This window comes from Planococcus citri, chromosome 5 (assembly GCF_950023065.1).
Source record: "Planococcus citri chromosome 5, ihPlaCitr1.1, whole genome shotgun sequence".
Taxonomy (NCBI): Eukaryota; Metazoa; Arthropoda; class Insecta; order Hemiptera; family Pseudococcidae; genus Planococcus; species Planococcus citri.
In genome coordinates, this window is record NC_088681.1 from 55,591,374 (window position 1) to 55,610,678 (window position 19,305).

General features: G+C 35.2%; 4 protein-coding genes and 1 long non-coding RNA gene across 7 annotated transcripts in view; 4 read left to right on the forward strand and 1 right to left on the reverse strand.

Annotated features, from left to right (window-relative positions):
* LOC135847171 (uncharacterized) overlaps positions 1-19,305 on the reverse strand; it is a 354,358-nt gene that overhangs the window by 61,610 nt on the left and 273,443 nt on the right. The window contains exon 5 of one of the 3 annotated variants that reach the window (XM_065366608.1): positions 7,408-7,475. The exons of the other annotated variants lie outside the window; for them this stretch is intronic. Within the exon in view, the coding sequence (XP_065222680.1) occupies positions 7,452-7,475 (24 nt within the window). The 3' untranslated portion in view covers positions 7,408-7,451. The remainder of the gene's footprint in view (positions 1-7,407; positions 7,476-19,305) is intronic. 3 annotated transcript variants of the gene reach the window in all.
* LOC135848918 (uncharacterized) lies at positions 1,093-3,118 on the forward strand. Its single transcript, XM_065369015.1, has 6 exons — positions 1,093-1,299; positions 1,375-1,661; positions 1,756-1,815; positions 1,909-2,025; positions 2,102-2,464; positions 2,543-3,118. The coding sequence occupies exons 1-6, from the start codon at positions 1,215-1,217 to the stop codon at positions 3,029-3,031; spliced, it is 1,401 nt and encodes a 466-aa protein (XP_065225087.1). The 5' UTR covers positions 1,093-1,214; the 3' UTR covers positions 3,032-3,118.
* LOC135847174 (uncharacterized) lies at positions 6,857-8,658 on the forward strand. The gene is made up of 3 exons (XR_010559101.1): positions 6,857-6,997; positions 8,205-8,491; positions 8,582-8,658. It is a non-coding gene; the product is annotated as an uncharacterized LOC135847174 (long non-coding RNA).
* LOC135847833 (uncharacterized) lies at positions 11,121-13,331 on the forward strand. The gene is made up of 6 exons (XM_065367551.1): positions 11,121-11,410; positions 11,540-11,805; positions 11,895-11,954; positions 12,042-12,167; positions 12,254-12,616; positions 12,690-13,331. Exons 1-6 carry the CDS (start codon positions 11,329-11,331, stop codon positions 13,161-13,163), a joined length of 1,371 nt encoding a protein of 456 aa, XP_065223623.1. The 5' UTR covers positions 11,121-11,328; the 3' UTR covers positions 13,164-13,331.
* On the forward strand, positions 15,399-18,409 carry LOC135848035 (uncharacterized). The gene is made up of 6 exons (XM_065367808.1): positions 15,399-15,729; positions 15,821-16,086; positions 16,175-16,240; positions 16,329-16,451; positions 16,546-16,938; positions 17,033-18,409. The coding sequence occupies exons 1-6, from the start codon at positions 15,468-15,470 to the stop codon at positions 17,516-17,518; spliced, it is 1,596 nt and encodes a 531-aa protein (XP_065223880.1). The 5' UTR covers positions 15,399-15,467; the 3' UTR covers positions 17,519-18,409.

Consider the following 19,305-nt stretch of genomic DNA (forward strand, 5'->3'; position numbering starts at 1 on the left):
TAGTTTGCAGAGTAAATTTCGACTTGCTAACCCCATTTTATGAAATTTTGAGGAAATTTCAAGTTTCAAAAATCTACTGGAGGCTCCAGTAATTTTTAAAAACTCGCTGGAGGCTCCAAAACGACTTGAAATTCACCAGCAGTCGACTTCATAACGTATTGAAATTAGTTTGCAAAATCAATTTCGGCTTTCCAACTCCATTGATGAAATTTTGTGGGAATTTCGAGTTTCAAAAATCTGCTGCAGGCTCTAGAACTGCTCAAAACGATTTGAAACAGTTTCCAATCGATTTGGCAGGTCGAAAATAGGGTATACCCCCAAATTTCAGCTTTCTAGGTCAATTTGGTAAAATGTTGATTTTTTTTCTCACATTTTGGCCAAAATTTGATTTTTGAAAATTCACCGAAAATCGAAAAAGGTACTTTAGCACTTGAAGTTTTGACAGGTGATGAATTTTCGCCTGCTCTTTCGATCTACCTTTGGGATCGTCAGGGTGTGCAAGTGATCTTTATGCGGGCCCCCGACTATATAACGAGATTTAATTTATCAATTTTATTATCATTCGTTAGATTCTTCTCGAGTCTCAAAGGGTCAAATTTAATACCAAAAAATTTCTCATTCTTTCCTCGATGGTTTCAAAAGTTGTTATCATCGAGTTCATTATTTTTTTGTGAAGTAAAAAACAAAAAACGAGACAATTTCTCACCTGAAAAACTCATTTCAAGGGTTTGGAGACAGAAAATCTAAAAGCCATACTATAGTAGAGATGGAACATAAGTACATTTTTTCAGACTTTTTTCTCGAACTTCTGAAAATGTTCATACATTTTTTTCAAATGCACCAACAAGCTGCTCCTGAGCATTTTTTACCACTTGGTGTCCAAAGTCGATGGATAAGCACAAGCAGATAGGCAGATAAAGTAGGTACTTCTTTGGATCTGCGTAAGGAATAAAACATACAATCGCTACTTCGCATTCAAGTTCTTCATACATATGTAATTCGTTCGTAGAGACGCAGATTTATTACGTTTACACAACTGATGTTTTCCATCTACACGAACGAATCATTTTGTCAGTTTTCTGAGTCAGATAGACAACTGCGAAGCAACGAAAAATCTGTTCGTATCAATCTACAACTCATCGATCGATCAGTTTCAAATCCATTATTCTTTCAAACGCTCTACGATCACTGAACTAAATCTCACTCGATATAAAATGAATTCTTTGGGATTTTTTTTCTTTTTTACATCACTATGGTGGTGGAATTTTATAGCAGAAGTGAATTCAACAAAGCAAAATGGTAATTGGTAACACGCAGATATTAAAAATTATCCGTTGATTGAATTTAATCCCTTAAATAACACTTTTTTTACAGCTCTAATCTTCAACCCAGATGAAACCAAACTCTTAGACATAAATCCAGAGGACCAAGATTTGACAATAAGCCATCGCTTTATAACTGCTTGTCCAGCTTCTTCGGATTCAGAAGATGAATACATATTTAATGAGCATGCTTCCATTACCAGAAACAGTCTATTCTTACAAAAGCTGTACAACAGTGGCACCCTAGCAAAAAATACTAAATTGGGTATTTGTGAACAACCACCAATACCTCAATTGCTGCAGGATTATTCAGACGATGTTTACCACATCGGTTACGAGGTTGATGAAATGCATTCAAAATTATTTATACATATCTAGGGACGAAACCCATCGGTTATGTATTTACTAAAAATGTCTCGCTAATTTATTGCAGTTGTTTTATGAGAAAGGAACGATCAATTTAGAATTCGAAAAATATTACGATTACATTGAGGTAAATAATGAAATATACCTAAGCGTAAAAATACGAATCACCTACACACAGCAAAATGTGCATCAATGAGCTTTCTGCGATAATTTTGTACAGGTTTTCAAGAGAAACCCACAAGATATTCCTAATCCCAATTCGAACTACGTAACTTCAGAAATCGATGGCAAAAATACCATTTTTAGAATTAATGGAAAAGAATCGCAGAATCCAATGGTAATTAAACTTGAATTTTCATCAAATGAGTTCAGACTCGAAAAAGATAATAAAAACATACAATCTCAAATTCCAGGTATACTATTGGATAAATGTATTGTCAATCACTGTCAGCTCTGTTGAATTCGGAAGAGTCATTTCCTTCGAAAAAGACACCATCAATTATCCAAATAGATCTCAAACAATGTCCTACTGCAAAACTTACTACTTGGAGAATGGTAAAATCTCAGATAACGAAAACCCCATAGCACAAATATCCGCAGATGTTCTCGATAAAACCCCTCGACTGGAAAAAACTCAAATACTACCGATACAAATTTTCCACACACAAGCTGCAAAACTTGCTACTTGCTTTTATCTGAATTTCGCCTTCATATGGAACAACGTCGCGAATGAGTCATTGAAACAAGTCGATCTCTTCCTAGACGCGATGTATCAAGTAAGAAATTAATATCTTAACAAAGAGTGAAGTGCTTGAAAAAATGCTATCTATTTCTAAAATCTTACAAAATTCCAGCTATGGCCTTCTGAAATTGATTTATACTTCGGTGTGATTGGTGATTCGGATAAAATCAGTTCCGAAACGCGAAATGAGCTTAAAACAGAAGACTACAGTTTCCTGCAATTTGCCATCCCCCAAATCATATTTCGAGTAGTGAAATACACGACTGGAGACACATCTTATCAAGTTGCCATCATTATCCATAACGATAAAAATCCGATACAAGAAACTGACAGAATTTGTAACCGAGATCCTGAATTAGAAAGTTGGAACGGTATAGAGAATGAAGATACCTCACCTGGAAAGGCTTACGCTTGTGAGCTCACACAACGTTTGGCCGATCAATTGGACTTTTATAATTATAACCCTCTCTCGCTGCGTATTCTAAAATTGGACAAATTTCCGGAATTTGATCCCTCTAAAAACCAAACAACCGAACGAAATGTGTTGGAAGATATTCGTAAAAAAATTGATTTCATTAAAACAATTAATGTCGGGAATTGATTAGAAAAATGTACACCTCAAGTTCAGTTAATTCTGAAGCTCTGTATATGTAATAAATTTAATGTAAGATTTAAATTATTGTTTCAAGTATAGACTAGTTGCACTATTATAATTTGTATTTTTGATCACTTTAAAATGACCTTAACAAGTAGGCATCATCCTTACATTACCTACAGTGATTTCAAAAAAATTCCAATTCGCTTCTAATACCTATAGCATGAGGGCCTAGTTCTGATCAGATCTGATTGGATCTGACCTTTACCTCATTGATCAGACTAGATCAGACCTGATCAGATCCGGACATTCTCCCGATCCAATTAGATCAGATCAGATCTGAACAAAACAGAGTTTTGACCTGTAAAATCTGCCCAAATTATTGAAAGAGATTTCCCATTAATTTGAATATCGGTTTTCAATCATCAAAAAGCTTATTTATAACCCGAATCATTGAAAATCTCTTCAAGGGCTGCAGAAATTTCTCACGTCAATTTCAAGTTATTTTTTTTCAACACAGGAGGGAATGATTGGATCTTTGGATCTAATCATGCGCAGTGAAATGGCAATAGCCAGAGAAAAATGATTGGATCTGATCAGGTTCGGATATTCCATGGATTCAATTTGACCTACCCACTGAGAAGTGAATTAAAGACGACTCCTATCTAAGAATAACTTTCGTAAACGACTTCGATATTTGTCCCAAATAGGTACCTAACAAGACTCTTAGCTCGCGAATGGTCAACCTGATACCTATCTACCCGATGATTTGATCTCAGACGCGAAGTAACGGAAATAATGAAAACTCATAACAGACAAACTGTGTATTATTAACAAGATTTACACGAATACAACGCACAACTATTTATAACACAACTGATTAACGCAAATTCGCAAAGAAAGGTGTTGTTAATACAATTCTTACCTATTAACATATATTATAAAGTTGACTACCTATTAACGTTCCCAATCTATCTACAACCCTACCTCACTGTAAAGTGTACATTGACAGACTAAACAGATTGAATGTTGGACCAGTCCATTGTTACAAACATCACGTTAACTTGAGATCCCCTCCTAGTAGTAATTTCCCTTCCTCCCCCCTAGGGATGTGGGCCACATTTACAGTTACATATGCCCCATTTGTGACCCACAAGGTAACCCCTGCGAGCCCCGAAATCGGACACGGATCTCAAAAATACGTAAATTAGCACATCGTTCACACATCCGGCTCAAATTGCAGTTTCATCCACAGAAGAGGCACCATGAATTGAAATGTGGGAGCTGAGGAATGCTGTGAAGCGAGCCAGAAACCACAAAGCAGTGGGGGAAGATCTCATACCAGCAGACTTGATCAAACATTCAACACCAGAGTATGAAAAGGAGCTGCTGAAGATAATAAACAAAATATATGATGAAGGCACTCTGCCTAAGGACTTCGAAGCAGTAAATATACCAGCAGACTTGATCAAACATTCAACACCAGAGTATGAAAAGGAGCTGCTGAAGATAATAAACAAAATATATGATGAAGGCACTCTGCCTAAGGACTTCGAAGCAGTAAATTTTGTACCAATACCAAAAAAGAACAACTCGCAAAAATGCTCTGAATATAGAACCATCGCACTGATGAGCCACACACTGAAGCTACTACTCTCCATCATAAATGCCAGAATTGAAAAGAAGATAGATGAAAATCCAAGTGAAACACAATATGGCTTTGTAGCAAAAAAAGGGACGAGAGATGCAATTGCCCTGCTGAAAGTGATCATTCAAAGAGCACTGAATGCAAATAGGGAAATCATTGCTCGCTTCGTCGATTATGAAAAAGCATTTGATTGTGTCAACCATGAGAAGATGTTGGAGATCCTGGGAAAATACAATATCGATTACAAAGACCTGCAAATAATCAAGAATCTGTACTGGGAGCAAAGCGCTAACATCAAGATTGGAACTGATAAAGAGAGGTGTGAGGCAAGGATGCCCCCTCTCACCCAGGTTGTTCAACGTGTATGCAGAAGGAATAATGATAGAAGCGCAAATCGAACGAATGGGATTCAAGATCAATGGGATTCAAGATCAACAGCAAGAGAATAAACGAAATAAGTTATGCAGATGACAAAGTGACCCTTGCTGAGACAGAGGCGCAGATGCAGAAAATGATCAACCAAATCAACAGTGCTGGATTAAAATATGGAATGAAAATAAATGCAGGCAAGACCAAGGTGATGAGATTTACGAAAGGAGATGATAAAGAGGTCAAAATCAACATCGGATCACAAGAAATTGAAAATGTAAAGCAATTCAGGTACCTTGGAGCGCTGATTAACAACGATGGTAGAGATCATAAAGAAATTAAATCACGGATTGGAATGGCAAAGACCGCTTTCAACAACCTTGCCAATGTGCTGGGAAATCAAACGATGAGTATAGATCTGAGGAAGAGAATTATCCGATGCTACGTATGGACCATTCTGAAGTATTCCTGCGAAACATGGACCATGAGTGCAGAATGCGAGAAGAAAGTATCCGCTTTTGAGATGTGGTGCTATCGAAGGCAACTACGGATCTCATGGAAGGACTTCATTACCAACAAGGAAGTACTAGCAAGAATAGGAGAGGAGTGGAAAGTCGTAGTTGAAGACATCAAAAACAGAAAGCTAAAGTATTTAGCTCATAAAATACGAGAAAACGGTATTTTCATGCTAGCGGTACAGGGGAAAATCCAAGGAAGATTGACTAGAGGGAGGAAACGATCGGAACTGTTAACAACAAACTCACTGGCCAACTCTCCCTGCAAGACCCTGAAAGAAACGATTAGATACGCTAGATACCGGCTAATATAGATGGACATATACATGGACATATACGCTATCTCCTGTAAAGGAGCGCGACTACGACGACGACGATCAGATCAAAGTTTTCATCAGTTTGGATCTGTTCAGACCAGTTCAGATTTGGCTAGATTAAATCATCTGATCAGACCATTTTCCCCTACAAATTAATCAGATCAAAATGAGCTCGAATGAAATCAGATGACCTGCTCAGTTATGATAAATTTCCTGATCCCTGATATGATCAAATCACATTGCATCTAGGGAATCTCAGGATCTGATCAGTGATCAGACTCAATTAGATCTCACAAAGCACATCTGGTCAGATAAAATCAAACAAGTCAGAATTGGTGTGGCTATAGGTATGATTAAATTTGATCAATTTTCCCGTTTGCGGATATGATCTGATCTATTCTGATAAGCTTATTGTGAAATCAAAATCAGATCTGATATAATCTGATCAATCTGGTCTGAATTAGATCTGATAAGATCCGATCACAACCTGCCTGCTGGATCTGATCATGTATGAACAGATTAAATTCATCGGGCCCTCGATTGAGCTGCTGTGACCCCCACACCCCTCTTTGGAGATGGGTGTCAAGCCCATTACTGCATCATGTGTTCGTAGCACTAGTTTGTGAAGAGGAAGAGGGGTTTCTCAAGCTCGAGCTTTTATTGAGAGCCTCCTTTTCTGCTGCTGAGATTTTTTTTGTTTTTCTTATTTTTCTCCACGACCCGAATTTTTCACACTTACATGATACGAGTAGGTTGATTCATCTTTGCAAACCATGACACATACAATCCCTAGCATTCAAATTCTTCATAACCTTCGATCATCGAGACATCAATTTATTACATTTACACAACTGATTTTTCATAAAAGCGAATTCGAATCATCTGTCAGCATTCTGAGTCAGATAGACATCTGTAATGTGATGAAAAATCTGCTCTCAGCAACTTATAAACTAAAGGATACGTCAGTTTCAAAATTCATTCCTTACCAGTTCTCACACACTGTAAAACAAAGAACTCGATCTTAATAACTTTGATAAAATGAATTCATCCAGATTTTTATTCTATTACGTTACATTATGGTGTTGCAATTATGTTGCCGAAGTGCAATCAGCGAAGCAAAAAGGTAATCAAAGAAATATTAACATGGTATCTAATGAAAAAAATCACTACTTTTTTCAGTTTTTTCACTGCCTGTCTTCGGGCTGTCTTCAATCAAATTTTTAGAAAACTTTTCACGCACCCCACCCCCTCCTCCTGCCAAGTGCCAAAACACAAAAAATTTAAAGAATCAAATTTTTCACAGGAAAATTTTCAAAAAACAATTTTGACCCAAGTTTGGCTTTTTAAAAATTCATTAAAAATCAAAATCGTTTGTAAATGTAAATACTCAAAAATTTCATCTACTGTTTCCAAATTCGTATTCGCAAAATCAAATCACCTCAATTCAAACCAGACGGACAGTTACATATTTCAGCTGAATTTCGTAGAAATGACTTACGAAACTTTTCTCATAAAGATTATAAAATTACTTACTTAAACGTACTTATTCTCATATACGCGAGTGCGTATTCTATAATTTATGGAAGGAAATTTGTACTCACCTGAAACAAAGAAAAATTAAGGTGGATTAGTTAGTTATAAAATTACTACTCAATCAACAAAAATTCATACATAAAATAATAATGGTCGAAGGCCAATACAGCAAAAATTCTGACGATCTCGACGTTTAATAAAGCGGCAGAAATGAATATTCACAAATAAAGTACGAGATAAAAATTTCAAAATTGATTGTGAAAATCGCTCAAAACTATCAAAAATTTATAAACCAATCAGAAAACTACAAAAATTTGAGAAAATGACTCATTTTAGTCGGGGAGCCCGCTTAAGGACCTATTGCACCCCACCCCCACCCCCGTCGATCCTCCGGGACAACTGTTTTCTTAAAGGGAGAGGAACATTTCTAGCCCTTTTACTCAAAAAAAGTGGCCCTACTTACAAAATGGCGGCCATTTTCATTGACAGGTGACAGGTCAGCCGAAATCGCAGATTTTGCGTTCCAACATAGGACTTGCACAAAATTTTTCAAACCACACAAACGTAGATCGAAAGATGAGCCAAAAATGCATCACCTGTCGAAATTTCAAGTGCTAAAGTGCGTTTTTCGATTTTTGGTGAATTTTTGAAAATCAAATTTACTTAGGTCAAAAATGAGGGAAAAAATCAAAATTTTACCAAATTGACCAAGAGAGAACCATAATTCAACAGAATTTGGTACCTATGTACATCTCTTACTTATTGCCTTATGGGTTATAATCGTTCTTTTTTTACAGCTTTAACTTTCAATCCACAAACAAAAGAACTTGTGGACATAAATCCTGAGGATGGGGATCCGACAATAATCCTTCCTTATATCACTGCTTGTCCAGCATCCTCAGATTCAAAAGATGAAGCAATATTCAATCAACACGCATCTGTTACTGGAAACAGCCTATTTTTACAAAAAGTTTACAACGATGAACAATCAGCAGAACACATGGAGCTGAATGTTTGCGACCAACCACCTGTACCTCAATTGGTTTATAATGATTCAGATAACGTTTTCCACATTGGTTATGAGGTAATTGAAATCACTACATAAGGGTAAAATTACTCCAAAAAAAAGTCACCATTATGTGTGTATTAATTCAAGTCATTCTGCTAATCACAGTTGTTCTACGATGCAAAAGAATTAATAGACCAGGAGGGCTATGACCAGTATTTCAATTTACACCCAGTAAAAAATGTACGCAAGTAAAGCATAAGGACGAACTCAACTAAAAATAGGTATTTAACTATAGTGTCCTACTTTCACTGATGATTTTGTGGTACTTACAGGTTTTTGGAGAACAAAAGAAAAATAACAATCCAAATAAGAATCATGTAATAATAGAAGAAGATAAACAGAATTTGATCTTCAAAATTATCAGCGAGGAATCGCAAAAAGAAATGGTACATAGGTGAACTTAGATTTTGATCATGAAGTTAAGCTAAAGTTCTGTGTTGTTCAACTCCATCATTTTCATATTTCAGGAATACTATTGGATAGATGTAATGAGTATTGAAATTGCAAAAACTGACGATGGTGAAAAACCTTACAGAGTGATTACTTCCATAAAAGACAGTATCAATGATTACTCACATAGATCTCAAACAATGTATTGCCAAACATACTACCTTGAAGATGGTAAGACCTTGAACAGTGAAAATTCAGAAGTTCAATCATCCAAAGACATCCCCATGAATGAAGACAATCCAAAGAATGAAAACCAAATTATTGTCGAGAAAGAGATCAGATTGCAAAAAACACAAATACTATCGATGCAAATGTATCACACATTTGCAGCGAGACTTGCTACTTGTACTTATCTGAATTTTGCATTTATATGGAACACCATTGCCAATCACCAATTGAAAGAAGTAGATTTGTATTTGGACGCTATGCATGAGGTAAGGTATAAACTGCCTTTTTATGAAATGTCAGAAGGGAGGGGAAGGGGGGTACAGATGTGAAAACTGATCAGATCTGGACATTCCATGGATCCGGAATTAACCCGCCTAAAGATCAAAATTTTAATTAGATTAGATTTGTTCAGACCTGATACAATCCAATAGAGAAGACCTAATTAATCAGGTCTGATCAAATCCCAACATCAAGTACCTAAATCTAGTCCGATCTGTTCAGATTATATCTATTCAGATTAAATAAGATCTAATGATTTTCCCATTAATCAATAATTCTGATCTCACCAACAATAATTTGATGTAGTAGTCTGGATCTGATCAGATCCAATCACATTTTTTCAAAAGTCGGGTTTTGAAAAATGGCCATTTCTAATAATATTGTACATCATTGCAGCTATAGCCTGAGAAAATTCAATTATATTTCGGCGTGAGTGGTGAACTGAGTGAAATTAGTTCTGATGACCGCAAAGAAATCGAAGCCGAAGATGCCAATTTTCTCAACTTTCCTGTTCCCGAATTGATACATCGACTAGTCACGTACACAGTACAAAATAAAACTTATCAAGTCATAATCATTATCCATAACAATAGAAATCCAATACCACATACTGATCGACTTTGTGATGCTGATCCAGAATTGAAAAGTTGGGAAATCATAGAGACTAAAGATGCATTATCAGGAATGACTTACGCATGTAAATTGACATATGAAATTACAAGGAAAACTGGATATTATATTGGATATAGTGCAAAGCCCGTTTTAAGACTGGACAAGTTTCCCGTATTTGACCGTTTGAAAAATAAAGTCATTAAACGTAATGTGTTGGATGATATTCGTGAAAAAGTTGATTTCATTAAGAGTAATAACGATGCTGGAAATTAATATGTAATTGAAAATTGTTCCACTCAGTTAACTGTAAGGCTCTTTATGGCATTATTATTATTATAAATCTAGATAGTAAGATGTAAATGATTATTGTTCCAAGTATAGTTTATAGTTGAATAAATTTGTTTTTTTTTTTTTAATCACTTTCTAATGGGCTCAACAAGTACCTCATTTAAGAAAAAATACAAGCACAAATTCACTTTCAATATTAAATATGTTCAGACCAAATCACATCCAGTAAGTGAGACCTGCATGGATCTGAATGGATCTGATCAGACTGGAGTTATCAGATCAGATACAATTAAAAAATTTAAATTGAATTAGATCTGTGCGGACCTGATCGGATCCAATCATTTTCCCTGATTTGATATGGACATTGGCCTTACCATGGTTTGATTAAACTGAGTTCAGAAAATGTAAATTTCTGATCCCTGATATGATCAAATCTCACAAAACACATCTGATCAGATCCAATCAAACAAGTCAGAATTAGTATGATCAGGTACGATTAAATTTGATCAATTTCCTCCTCTGAGAATATGACCTGATCTATTCAGATAAGCCTATTGTCAAATCAAAATCAGATAATAGCCTGATTAATCAAGTCCAAAATTAGATCTGAGGAGATCTGATCACGTCTGAACAGTTCAAATCTAGTCAACGTTTCTTGGCAGATCTGCTTAGACCTGGAAAGTTCAAATTTGATCCACAGAATATCCGGATCTAATCTGATTGCAGGACAAGTTTCCCCTCAGGAAACATGAATTCAAATATCTTGAAACTTTTTGTGTTACGTGTGATCAATTTGTTACAAACCATCACACGTATACAATAATTGTTCTCCTACATTCAAGTTCTTCGTATCAGATCCTGACGACATGAATTTATTAAATTTACACAACTGATTTCTAATCTGCTTGAATGAATCGTACCGTCAGGCAGATGTGTAGCAATGAAAAATCTGTTCGCATCAATCAACAGTCAACCAAGTTCTCGGCATTAAAATTCATTCTTCCAGCCTCAAATTTTAAAATCTTAACGATCTATCAGATTGTACTTTTGATAAAATGAAGTCAAGACTTTTCTTCTTTTATATCACACTATGGTGTTTCAATTGGGCAGCAGAAGTAGAATCAATGAACCATAAAGGTAAGAAAAGATACACCAAGACATGAAAAATAAATATTCATAATCAAAGAATTCTAAATTCGACATACTCAATACTCATCTCTGAATTATCGTACAATCGTACATCAATCATATCTAACTATTTTACAGCTTTAATTTTCAATCAAGAAGATAAACAGCTCATGGAACTGAGAGATGATGATGAATCTTCAAAATGTACCCATTGCATCACCGCCTGCCCTCTTTCTTCACAAATCATAAAGAGAGCTTCAATAAGTGGGTATGGATTACTTTTACAAGAAGTCTACAAAAATGCAGAAATCCCGAAGAAAATCAAAACCGATATCTGTGAAAACCCAATAACACCGTCGATAATTTGGGATCCGATATCTGAAGTATTTCAGATAGGTTACGAGGTTAGTAATGGTCACCAACTTATGAAAATACATAAAACTTGCACAATTTTCAAAAAATTTCAATTCACATTTTTTTTTTTTTTGAACAGTTGTTTTACAAAGAAGGTGATGTTGATCTAATAGACCCGGATTATGACGATTTGAATAGTGTAAAATCCTATAAATCTGATATCTACTAACCTCAGCATTAATTCCCAAATTTTATAATGATGCAATCTTTCGCGTAACTTACCTAGGTTATAAATGGCGAACCAAATCCACATACGAGAGAACTTATCAATGATGAATTTATCACAACATATTACGAAGACTGTTATTCAAAATTTGACATTACAGAAGACCCAGACTCCACAGTAACAATGGTAATTCAAGTCGATTAAAAGTCTACAAAATATTCGAAAAATAATTTTTCTACGAAATTGACTGAAAATATTTTCTCATATTGCAGATATTTTATTGGATATCTGTGCTGAAGATTGAAATCTTCCCTTCTGGAAACCGAAGACATGTTACATTGTCAAAGGACGTTATTAATGATTACTTCCATAAAGAGCGAGTAATATTCCACTGCGAAAATTATTATTTAAGCGTTGGCACCGAGATAGTGCCATTAGAACGCGAACAGGTCGAGCTCGAACATTCAGCAGATGGTAATCGTTTAGAAAAAACTCAAATTATGCCAATGCACATGCTCCATACGTTATCAGGAAGACTGGCTAGTTGCATGTACGCCAACATAGCATTTATTTGGGATAACGTTGCGAATGGTCAATTGCAAGAAGTTGATTTACTCCTCTATGCCTTGTACAAAGTAAGAAACTATCGCATTAAAGATCTGACAATGAATGTAAAATATTTCACATAGAATATTTTTCCATTTTCAGAAATTCCCTTCCCACATAAATATAGATTTTGGAGTAAAAGGCGATCAAACAGATGTCAGTCCAGAGTTAACAGCTTCAGAACATAAGCTTTTTCGCAAGTACCCGATTCCCGAAATTATGTATCGAATTGTCACGTGGACTGACGGAGTACACGTTCTGAAGGTCGTTGTTGTAATTCATAATGATTCAAAACCTGTACTAGAAGAGGATCGAGTTTGTTTAGATAAAGATCAACTAAGAGGTTGGGAAGATATACAGAGCCCTGATACCGATACCACGAAGGGAACAAGTTACGTGTGTCCTATGTCAGAGAGATCAATACAGAAATTAGTACTTATCCGAGATCTTACTAAGGAATCTTTCAGCTTGACTAGTTTTCCTAAAAATGACGATTTCGATTGGCATGTAATTTTCACTGATGCGAGTAAGGATATTCGAGCTGAATTTAATCGGCTTAAACATTTAAAAACGTAGATAGAGAGGGAGGGAGAATGGTGGTAGCAGTTGCAGGAACCTCTACCTCTCCAGCAGAATAGAAAAATGTGGGTTGAAATTTAAATTTTAAATTAAAATATAATGAATTTATGATCATGTTTCTCTTTGTTTTATCATTCAAAAAATAAAATATTATTGATTGTTCAATACTCTAATATTATTTTCTCACATTAATGTCCAAATATTGTTATTTCTCGAATGTATTTTACTCCAATGGATATTACTATCATTAGATCACGCCTCCTGATTGAACAGATCAAATCACACCTGATCGATCAGATCAAATCACACCTACCTAATTGATCAGATCAAACCACATCTGATTGATCAAATCAAACCACATCTGATTGATCAGATCAAATCACATCTGATTGATCAGATTAAATCACATCTGATTGATTAGATAAAATCACATCTGATTGATCAGATCAGATCACAGTTGATTGATCAGATCACACTTGATTGATCAGATCAGATCAGATCACACTAGATTGATCAGATCAGATCAGATCAGATCACACATGATTGATCAGATCAGATCACACTTGATTGATAAGATCAGATCAGATCACACTTGATTGATCAGATCAGATCAGATCAGATCAGATCAGATCAGATCACCCTTGATTGATCAGGTCAGATCACATCACACTTGATTGATCAGATCACATCACACTTGATTGATCAGATCAGATCACACTAGATTGATCAGGTCAGATCATATCACACTTGATTGATCAGATCAGATTTGATTGATCAGATCAGATCACACTTGATTGATTATATCAGATCACGCTTTATTGATTATATCTGATCACGCTTTATTGATCTGATCAAATCACAACTGATTAATCAGATCAGACTACACATAATTGATCAGATCAGATTACACCCGATTGATAAGTTAGATAAGTTAGATCACACCGAATTGATCAGATAAGATAAGATAAGATCAGATCAGATCACACCAAATTCATGAGATCAAAGCACGTCTAACTGATCAGGTTAGATCTGATTACTGCATCACAACTGATTGATTTTGATCATATCCGATCGCACCTGATTATTTAGGTTAGATCACATTTCATAATTGATCAGATCAGATTAGATCACTCCCTATTGATCAGATAACATCTGATTATTAGATCAAATATTTCAGACCTGATCACACTGGATTCAGACACAAATTTTAAAAAAGTACTTGATCAATTGGGTCTGTTCAAACCGGATCAAATTTAATAAGGGAGATTTGATCAGTACTGATCATTTCTCAGATGCAGATAAGATTTTACTATTTTCCCTGGGTAAAGAACGGATTAAACATTTCCTAGATCTGATTGCATGTGACTAGATACAGTCAGATCAAAAGTTTTTGTTCACATTAGATCATTTTAGAACCAGTAGGGTCGACCTGAACTGATGTGATCAGATTTGGACCTTCCTAAGATCCAATTTGATTTCACCAGAAATACATAAGTAATCAGATTAAAAATTCAAGTTCATTAGATTTATATCCACTGTTTAGACCTGATCAAATCCAATAATAATTATCAAATCTGATTAGATCTGTACATTTCTCAGATACGATTTAATTTAGTCAAGTGTAAGATTTGATCAAATAAAATATAGATCCAATTTTCTGGGAAAATTCAAAAAAAAAATAAAAAGGCAAAAAAGTTACAAGGACAGCTAGAGTTCATACTACCAAAAAAAAAAAAAATCAAAAATCTCCAAATGTTCCTTTGAACAATTTTTAACTCTGAAAATCGTGACCATATTTCACCTTCATCCAGTTTTGAGGGCTTATTTCCAACATAATAATGAGGAAAAAAACATTTTTGGTCCAAAATTTTCAAAAAAATGTCCTAATAACATGAAATTTCTAATTAACTGGAAGACTACAATTCTGGAAAACCTCCATTCAAGTCATATTAGATACAGCTTCTCTCGCTTTTCAGGAATCTCTTTCCGTACAAGTGCAAAAAATTGTATTTTTTGTGCCCCAGTTTCTCAAAAAAGTTCCAAAATCTCAAGTTGCGTGATTGTGATGAGAAATCCCAAACTGTGAAATCTTTCAATGTGCAATAATCTAACGTAACTTTTGCCAGTAAGAAAAATGTTCTGCGTTGACATGGTCTTCGATCTCGAATTTTTTGTATTTATTGAATTATTCATCTTCACAAACCTTGAAACATTCGATCACTTCATCGCCTTCGTTCTTCAGATACGATCACAAAGCCAGGAATTTATTACATTTACACAACTGATTTTTTCCCCATCTGCATGAACGAATCGTTTTATCAATTTTCTGACTCACATAGACAGCTGCAAAGTGATGAAAAATCTGTTACTAACAATCCGAATCCTACAATCGAAGCGTCAATTTCAAACTACTACATCCTTCTGCTCGCAGTTTTCAATCACTCCACGACCAGAGAACTACCTTCCACTTCTAGTAAAATGAATTTGTCGCAGTTCATCTCCTTCTGTATCGTGCTATGGTATTGCAATTACACAGTAGAAGTTCAATCAGAGAAGCAAAAAGGTAATCAATGAAATAATTCATATCTGAACTCATTGTTCTGTTCTCTGAATTATCCAGTTATGCAGTAAATAATACATACGTATTTTTACAGCTTTAATTTTCAATCAAAACACTGAACAGCTCATGGAACTACAAGATGATGATGATTCCGCAAAATGTACCCATTGCATAACCGCCTGCCCACTTTCTACAGAAATCATAAAGAGAGCTACCGTAAGTGGATATGGATTACTGGTACAAAAAGTCTACGATGATGCAGAAAACCCAATCAAAATCAAAACAGATATCTGCGACAAGCCAATGACACCGTCGATAGTCTACAACCTGAAGTCTGGAGATTTTGAAATAGGATACGAGGTTAGTAATAATTACATACATAATATCTTGTCCAAATTACTTGAATAAAATTTACGTTAATTTGAGTATTTTCCGTTTTTTTTTACAGATGTTTTATGGAAAAAATCAATTGATTAATTTGAGCTGCTTCTATTACTACGAGTATTTATTAAATGTAAAAAAAAAATTACCCTAGACCAAGTGCAGAAACTATCTATTCACGATATTAATACTAGTACAATGCGATAATTTTACAAACATAGGTTATAGATGGTGAGCAAAACCAAGACGATAGTCAACTTATTAATGACGAATCCATAACCACAACAAGCGATGAAGATTCTAATATAATATTTCAGATTAATGGTAACCCAGATGAGACAATGGTACATAATTCTAATTCAAGTCCATTAATATTGTGAAACTATTCAAAAATGTTCTCAAAAAATATTCCATTGATGAAATATTTTCACACCGCAGGTTTTCTACTGGATATCAGTGCTCAATCTGAAGACCTACGAGTATGCTGGGAACCGAAGGATCTACAAGTATGCTGGGAACCGCAGACATTTCACCATAGGAAAGGACGTTATTAATGATTACTTCCATAAAGAGGGAGTTATATCTCACTGTGAAAATTATTATCTAAGTGTTGGAACCGAGATAGTGCCATTAAAACGCGAAATGGTCGAGCTCACACAACCAGTAGACGATAAACGTTTAGAAAAAACTCAAATAGTGCCAATGCACATGTTGCATACAGTGCCAGGAAGACTTGCCACCTGTCTGTATGCAAACATTGCATTTATTTGGAGCAGCATCGCGAATGGTCAATTGCAAGAAGTCGATTTATTCCTGTACGCTTTATATAAAGTAAGAAATACCTTGATAATCTTATCAATCTCACATCAAAAAGTTGCCCACATAGATTCGTTCATTAAAACGAATGACATTTCTCTATTTCCAGCTACATCCTTCAAACATAAACATATACTTCGGCGTAAGAGACGAATTAGAAGGTATCAGCCCTGAATTAACTGCTTCAGAAAATCCCATATTTCGCAAATACCCAATTCCCAAATTTATGTATCGAATTGTCGAATGGATCAATGGAGGCGATGAAACAATAGTATACAAGGTCATCGTTGTAATTCATAACGATCCTAAATCTATAAACAAAGAAGATCGAATATGTTCAAATTCAGATCAAGTGCCAGGTTGGAACGACATAAAAAGCTCAGATACCGCTACCATAACTGGGACAAGTTACACGTGTCCTTACAGAGGAGAACGTACATTATCAAAAATGGGACTTCATCCAAATTTCAGTTGGGAATCTTTTAGTGTGGAACATTTTCCTACAATTGACGATTCGGATGGGCACTTTTCGTATTCTAAAATAGGTGACCAAGTTCGAGATGAATTCAATCGGCTTAAGAGTTTGAAGAATTAGGTTGAGGTGAATAATACAGATTTTATGTAGAATTTTAATTTCAGTAATTAAAGATTAGTTCCGTTATAGATTTAAGCCTAGTTTTATATTACGTACCTAGTACATATTTAAAAAAATTACACTATTTCCAATCCGAGTTGCAATGTTTTTCGAATTTTTTGCCTTCCATTGAAACACACCACGACAATAGGTTAAGAAAAATGCGTACGTACTGAATTCAATATTCTGAAGTAAATTTGTACAAAATGAGAAAAGAAATTATTTCTTTGAGAAAAGCATGTTATTTTATTTCATAATATTTGATTTAAAATTTTGAACAAATAGATCAACGACAAGCTAAACAACAACCTTAGGGAGAGGTACTGATTTCTAATCAGTTATCTTATACACCTGTCGACTTGCCGACTCAAGAGGCTTCCGTCTAATGAATAGATTAGGTAGTTAGGTACCTACTTTAACCGCTGGGGGCCGTGGACGGGTCCAATCAAAAATCTGACGTAATATTCGTGTTCAGCGTCACCAAAAACATACTATTCCATGTGTCGTAGTACGAACAAAACACTTCTTTGAACTTTTACCCCCTTTGGGGAGGCGCTGGGGGCCGTGGATGGAGTCCTATCAAAAATCTGACGTAATATTCGTGTTCAGCGTCATCAAAAATATAGAATTCGATACATCACATGCCCCCGATTTTCTTTCGAAATTCTGAGATTCATACTTCGTTGAAATCGTGAAAACGTGATTTTAACGTGTTTTCGAAGCGTTAAATCTCAGGATTTGACCCAAAATAGCTCAATTTTGAAAGTTTCAGGAAAAATCAAATGAAAAATTATCGAGCTCTTGCTAGTGTGTTTCAAATAAAAATTCTTCAACTTTTATGGAGAAATATGCATAAACGACTTTTTTAGGGGTGCCTAAAGTGGGGTGCTCCAAAAATATGGTCCTAAACTACGAATATGCAGGGAGCCTAATTAAACTTTTTCATCTAAATTATTGAATATATATCTCAAAACGTTACGTTTGGCGCAAATCGCAGGTTTCTAGCTTTTCAGGGGTTCTCAAAATATCGAAATTACAAAAAGTTGGAAAATTTGATGTTTGAGTACCAGCGCAAAATTTTATTGAGCTCAAAATTTGGTAGGATGAAGGTCTTTAGGATACTAATAAACTGTAAAATGCTTTTTAGCGGGGTTCAAAGGGGTAAGGTCAAAATGGCCATTCCAAAATTTTCCAAAAATTGAACCCCCCCCCCCAATTTCTGCCCCGGAGGGTCGAAAATAGGAAAATCACCTCGCATAACGTTTATCGGGTTCGAACAGATATTTTACGTTTAAAAAAGTTTTGAAAATAATACTAAGTGGTTCCTAAAATATTTTTTTTATTCACAACTTTGGGAACCCCTGGAACCCAAAAAATGGTCATTTTGGGTTAACTAACCTCGGATTTGTATTTGGGACATTTATTACAACATTTTAAGAGACGTCGAGAGTCGATAACTGTGCGGGGACCAAAAAATGGCCTCATCGAGACTCCTCCTTTGTGATTTTGTTGCAGATCTGATCTAATCTGATCTGGTATGGTACATATGATAGAACCACTTTCCTTGTGATTTATTCTGTTCAAATAAATGCAGATGAAATCAGATCTTTTCCTTTATGGTAAATTTCTGATCCCTGATTTGATCAAATCTCACTGAACACATCTGATCAGCTCCAATCAAACAAGTCAGAATTAGTAGGAACACTTTCTTCAATCCATCCTGGAAGGATCTCAATGGAAAATTATCG

Excerpts from the sequence above, each read along its gene's own strand:
- LOC135848918 (XM_065369015.1), top strand. The coding sequence starts at position 1,215 with ATGAATTCTTTGGGATTTTTTTTCTTTTTTACATCACTATGGTGGTGG. Across the intron at positions 1,816-1,908 it reads AATATTACGATTACATTGAG|GTTTTCAAGAGAAACCCACA; the intron begins GTAAATAATGAA and ends AATTTTGTACAG. Across the intron at positions 2,026-2,101 it reads AAGAATCGCAGAATCCAATG|GTATACTATTGGATAAATGT; the intron begins GTAATTAAACTT and ends CTCAAATTCCAG.
- LOC135847833 (XM_065367551.1), top strand. The coding sequence starts at position 11,329 with ATGAAGTCAAGACTTTTCTTCTTTTATATCACACTATGGTGTTTCAAT. Across the intron at positions 11,411-11,539 it reads AGAATCAATGAACCATAAAG|CTTTAATTTTCAATCAAGAA; the intron begins GTAAGAAAAGAT and ends ACTATTTTACAG. Across the intron at positions 12,617-12,689 it reads TCCTCTATGCCTTGTACAAA|AAATTCCCTTCCCACATAAA; the intron begins GTAAGAAACTAT and ends TTCCATTTTCAG.
- LOC135848035 (XM_065367808.1), top strand. The coding sequence starts at position 15,468 with ATGAACGAATCGTTTTATCAATTTTCTGACTCACATAGACAGCTGCAA. Across the intron at positions 15,730-15,820 it reads TCAATCAGAGAAGCAAAAAG|CTTTAATTTTCAATCAAAAC; the intron begins GTAATCAATGAA and ends GTATTTTTACAG. Across the intron at positions 16,087-16,174 it reads ATTTTGAAATAGGATACGAG|ATGTTTTATGGAAAAAATCA; the intron begins GTTAGTAATAAT and ends TTTTTTTTACAG.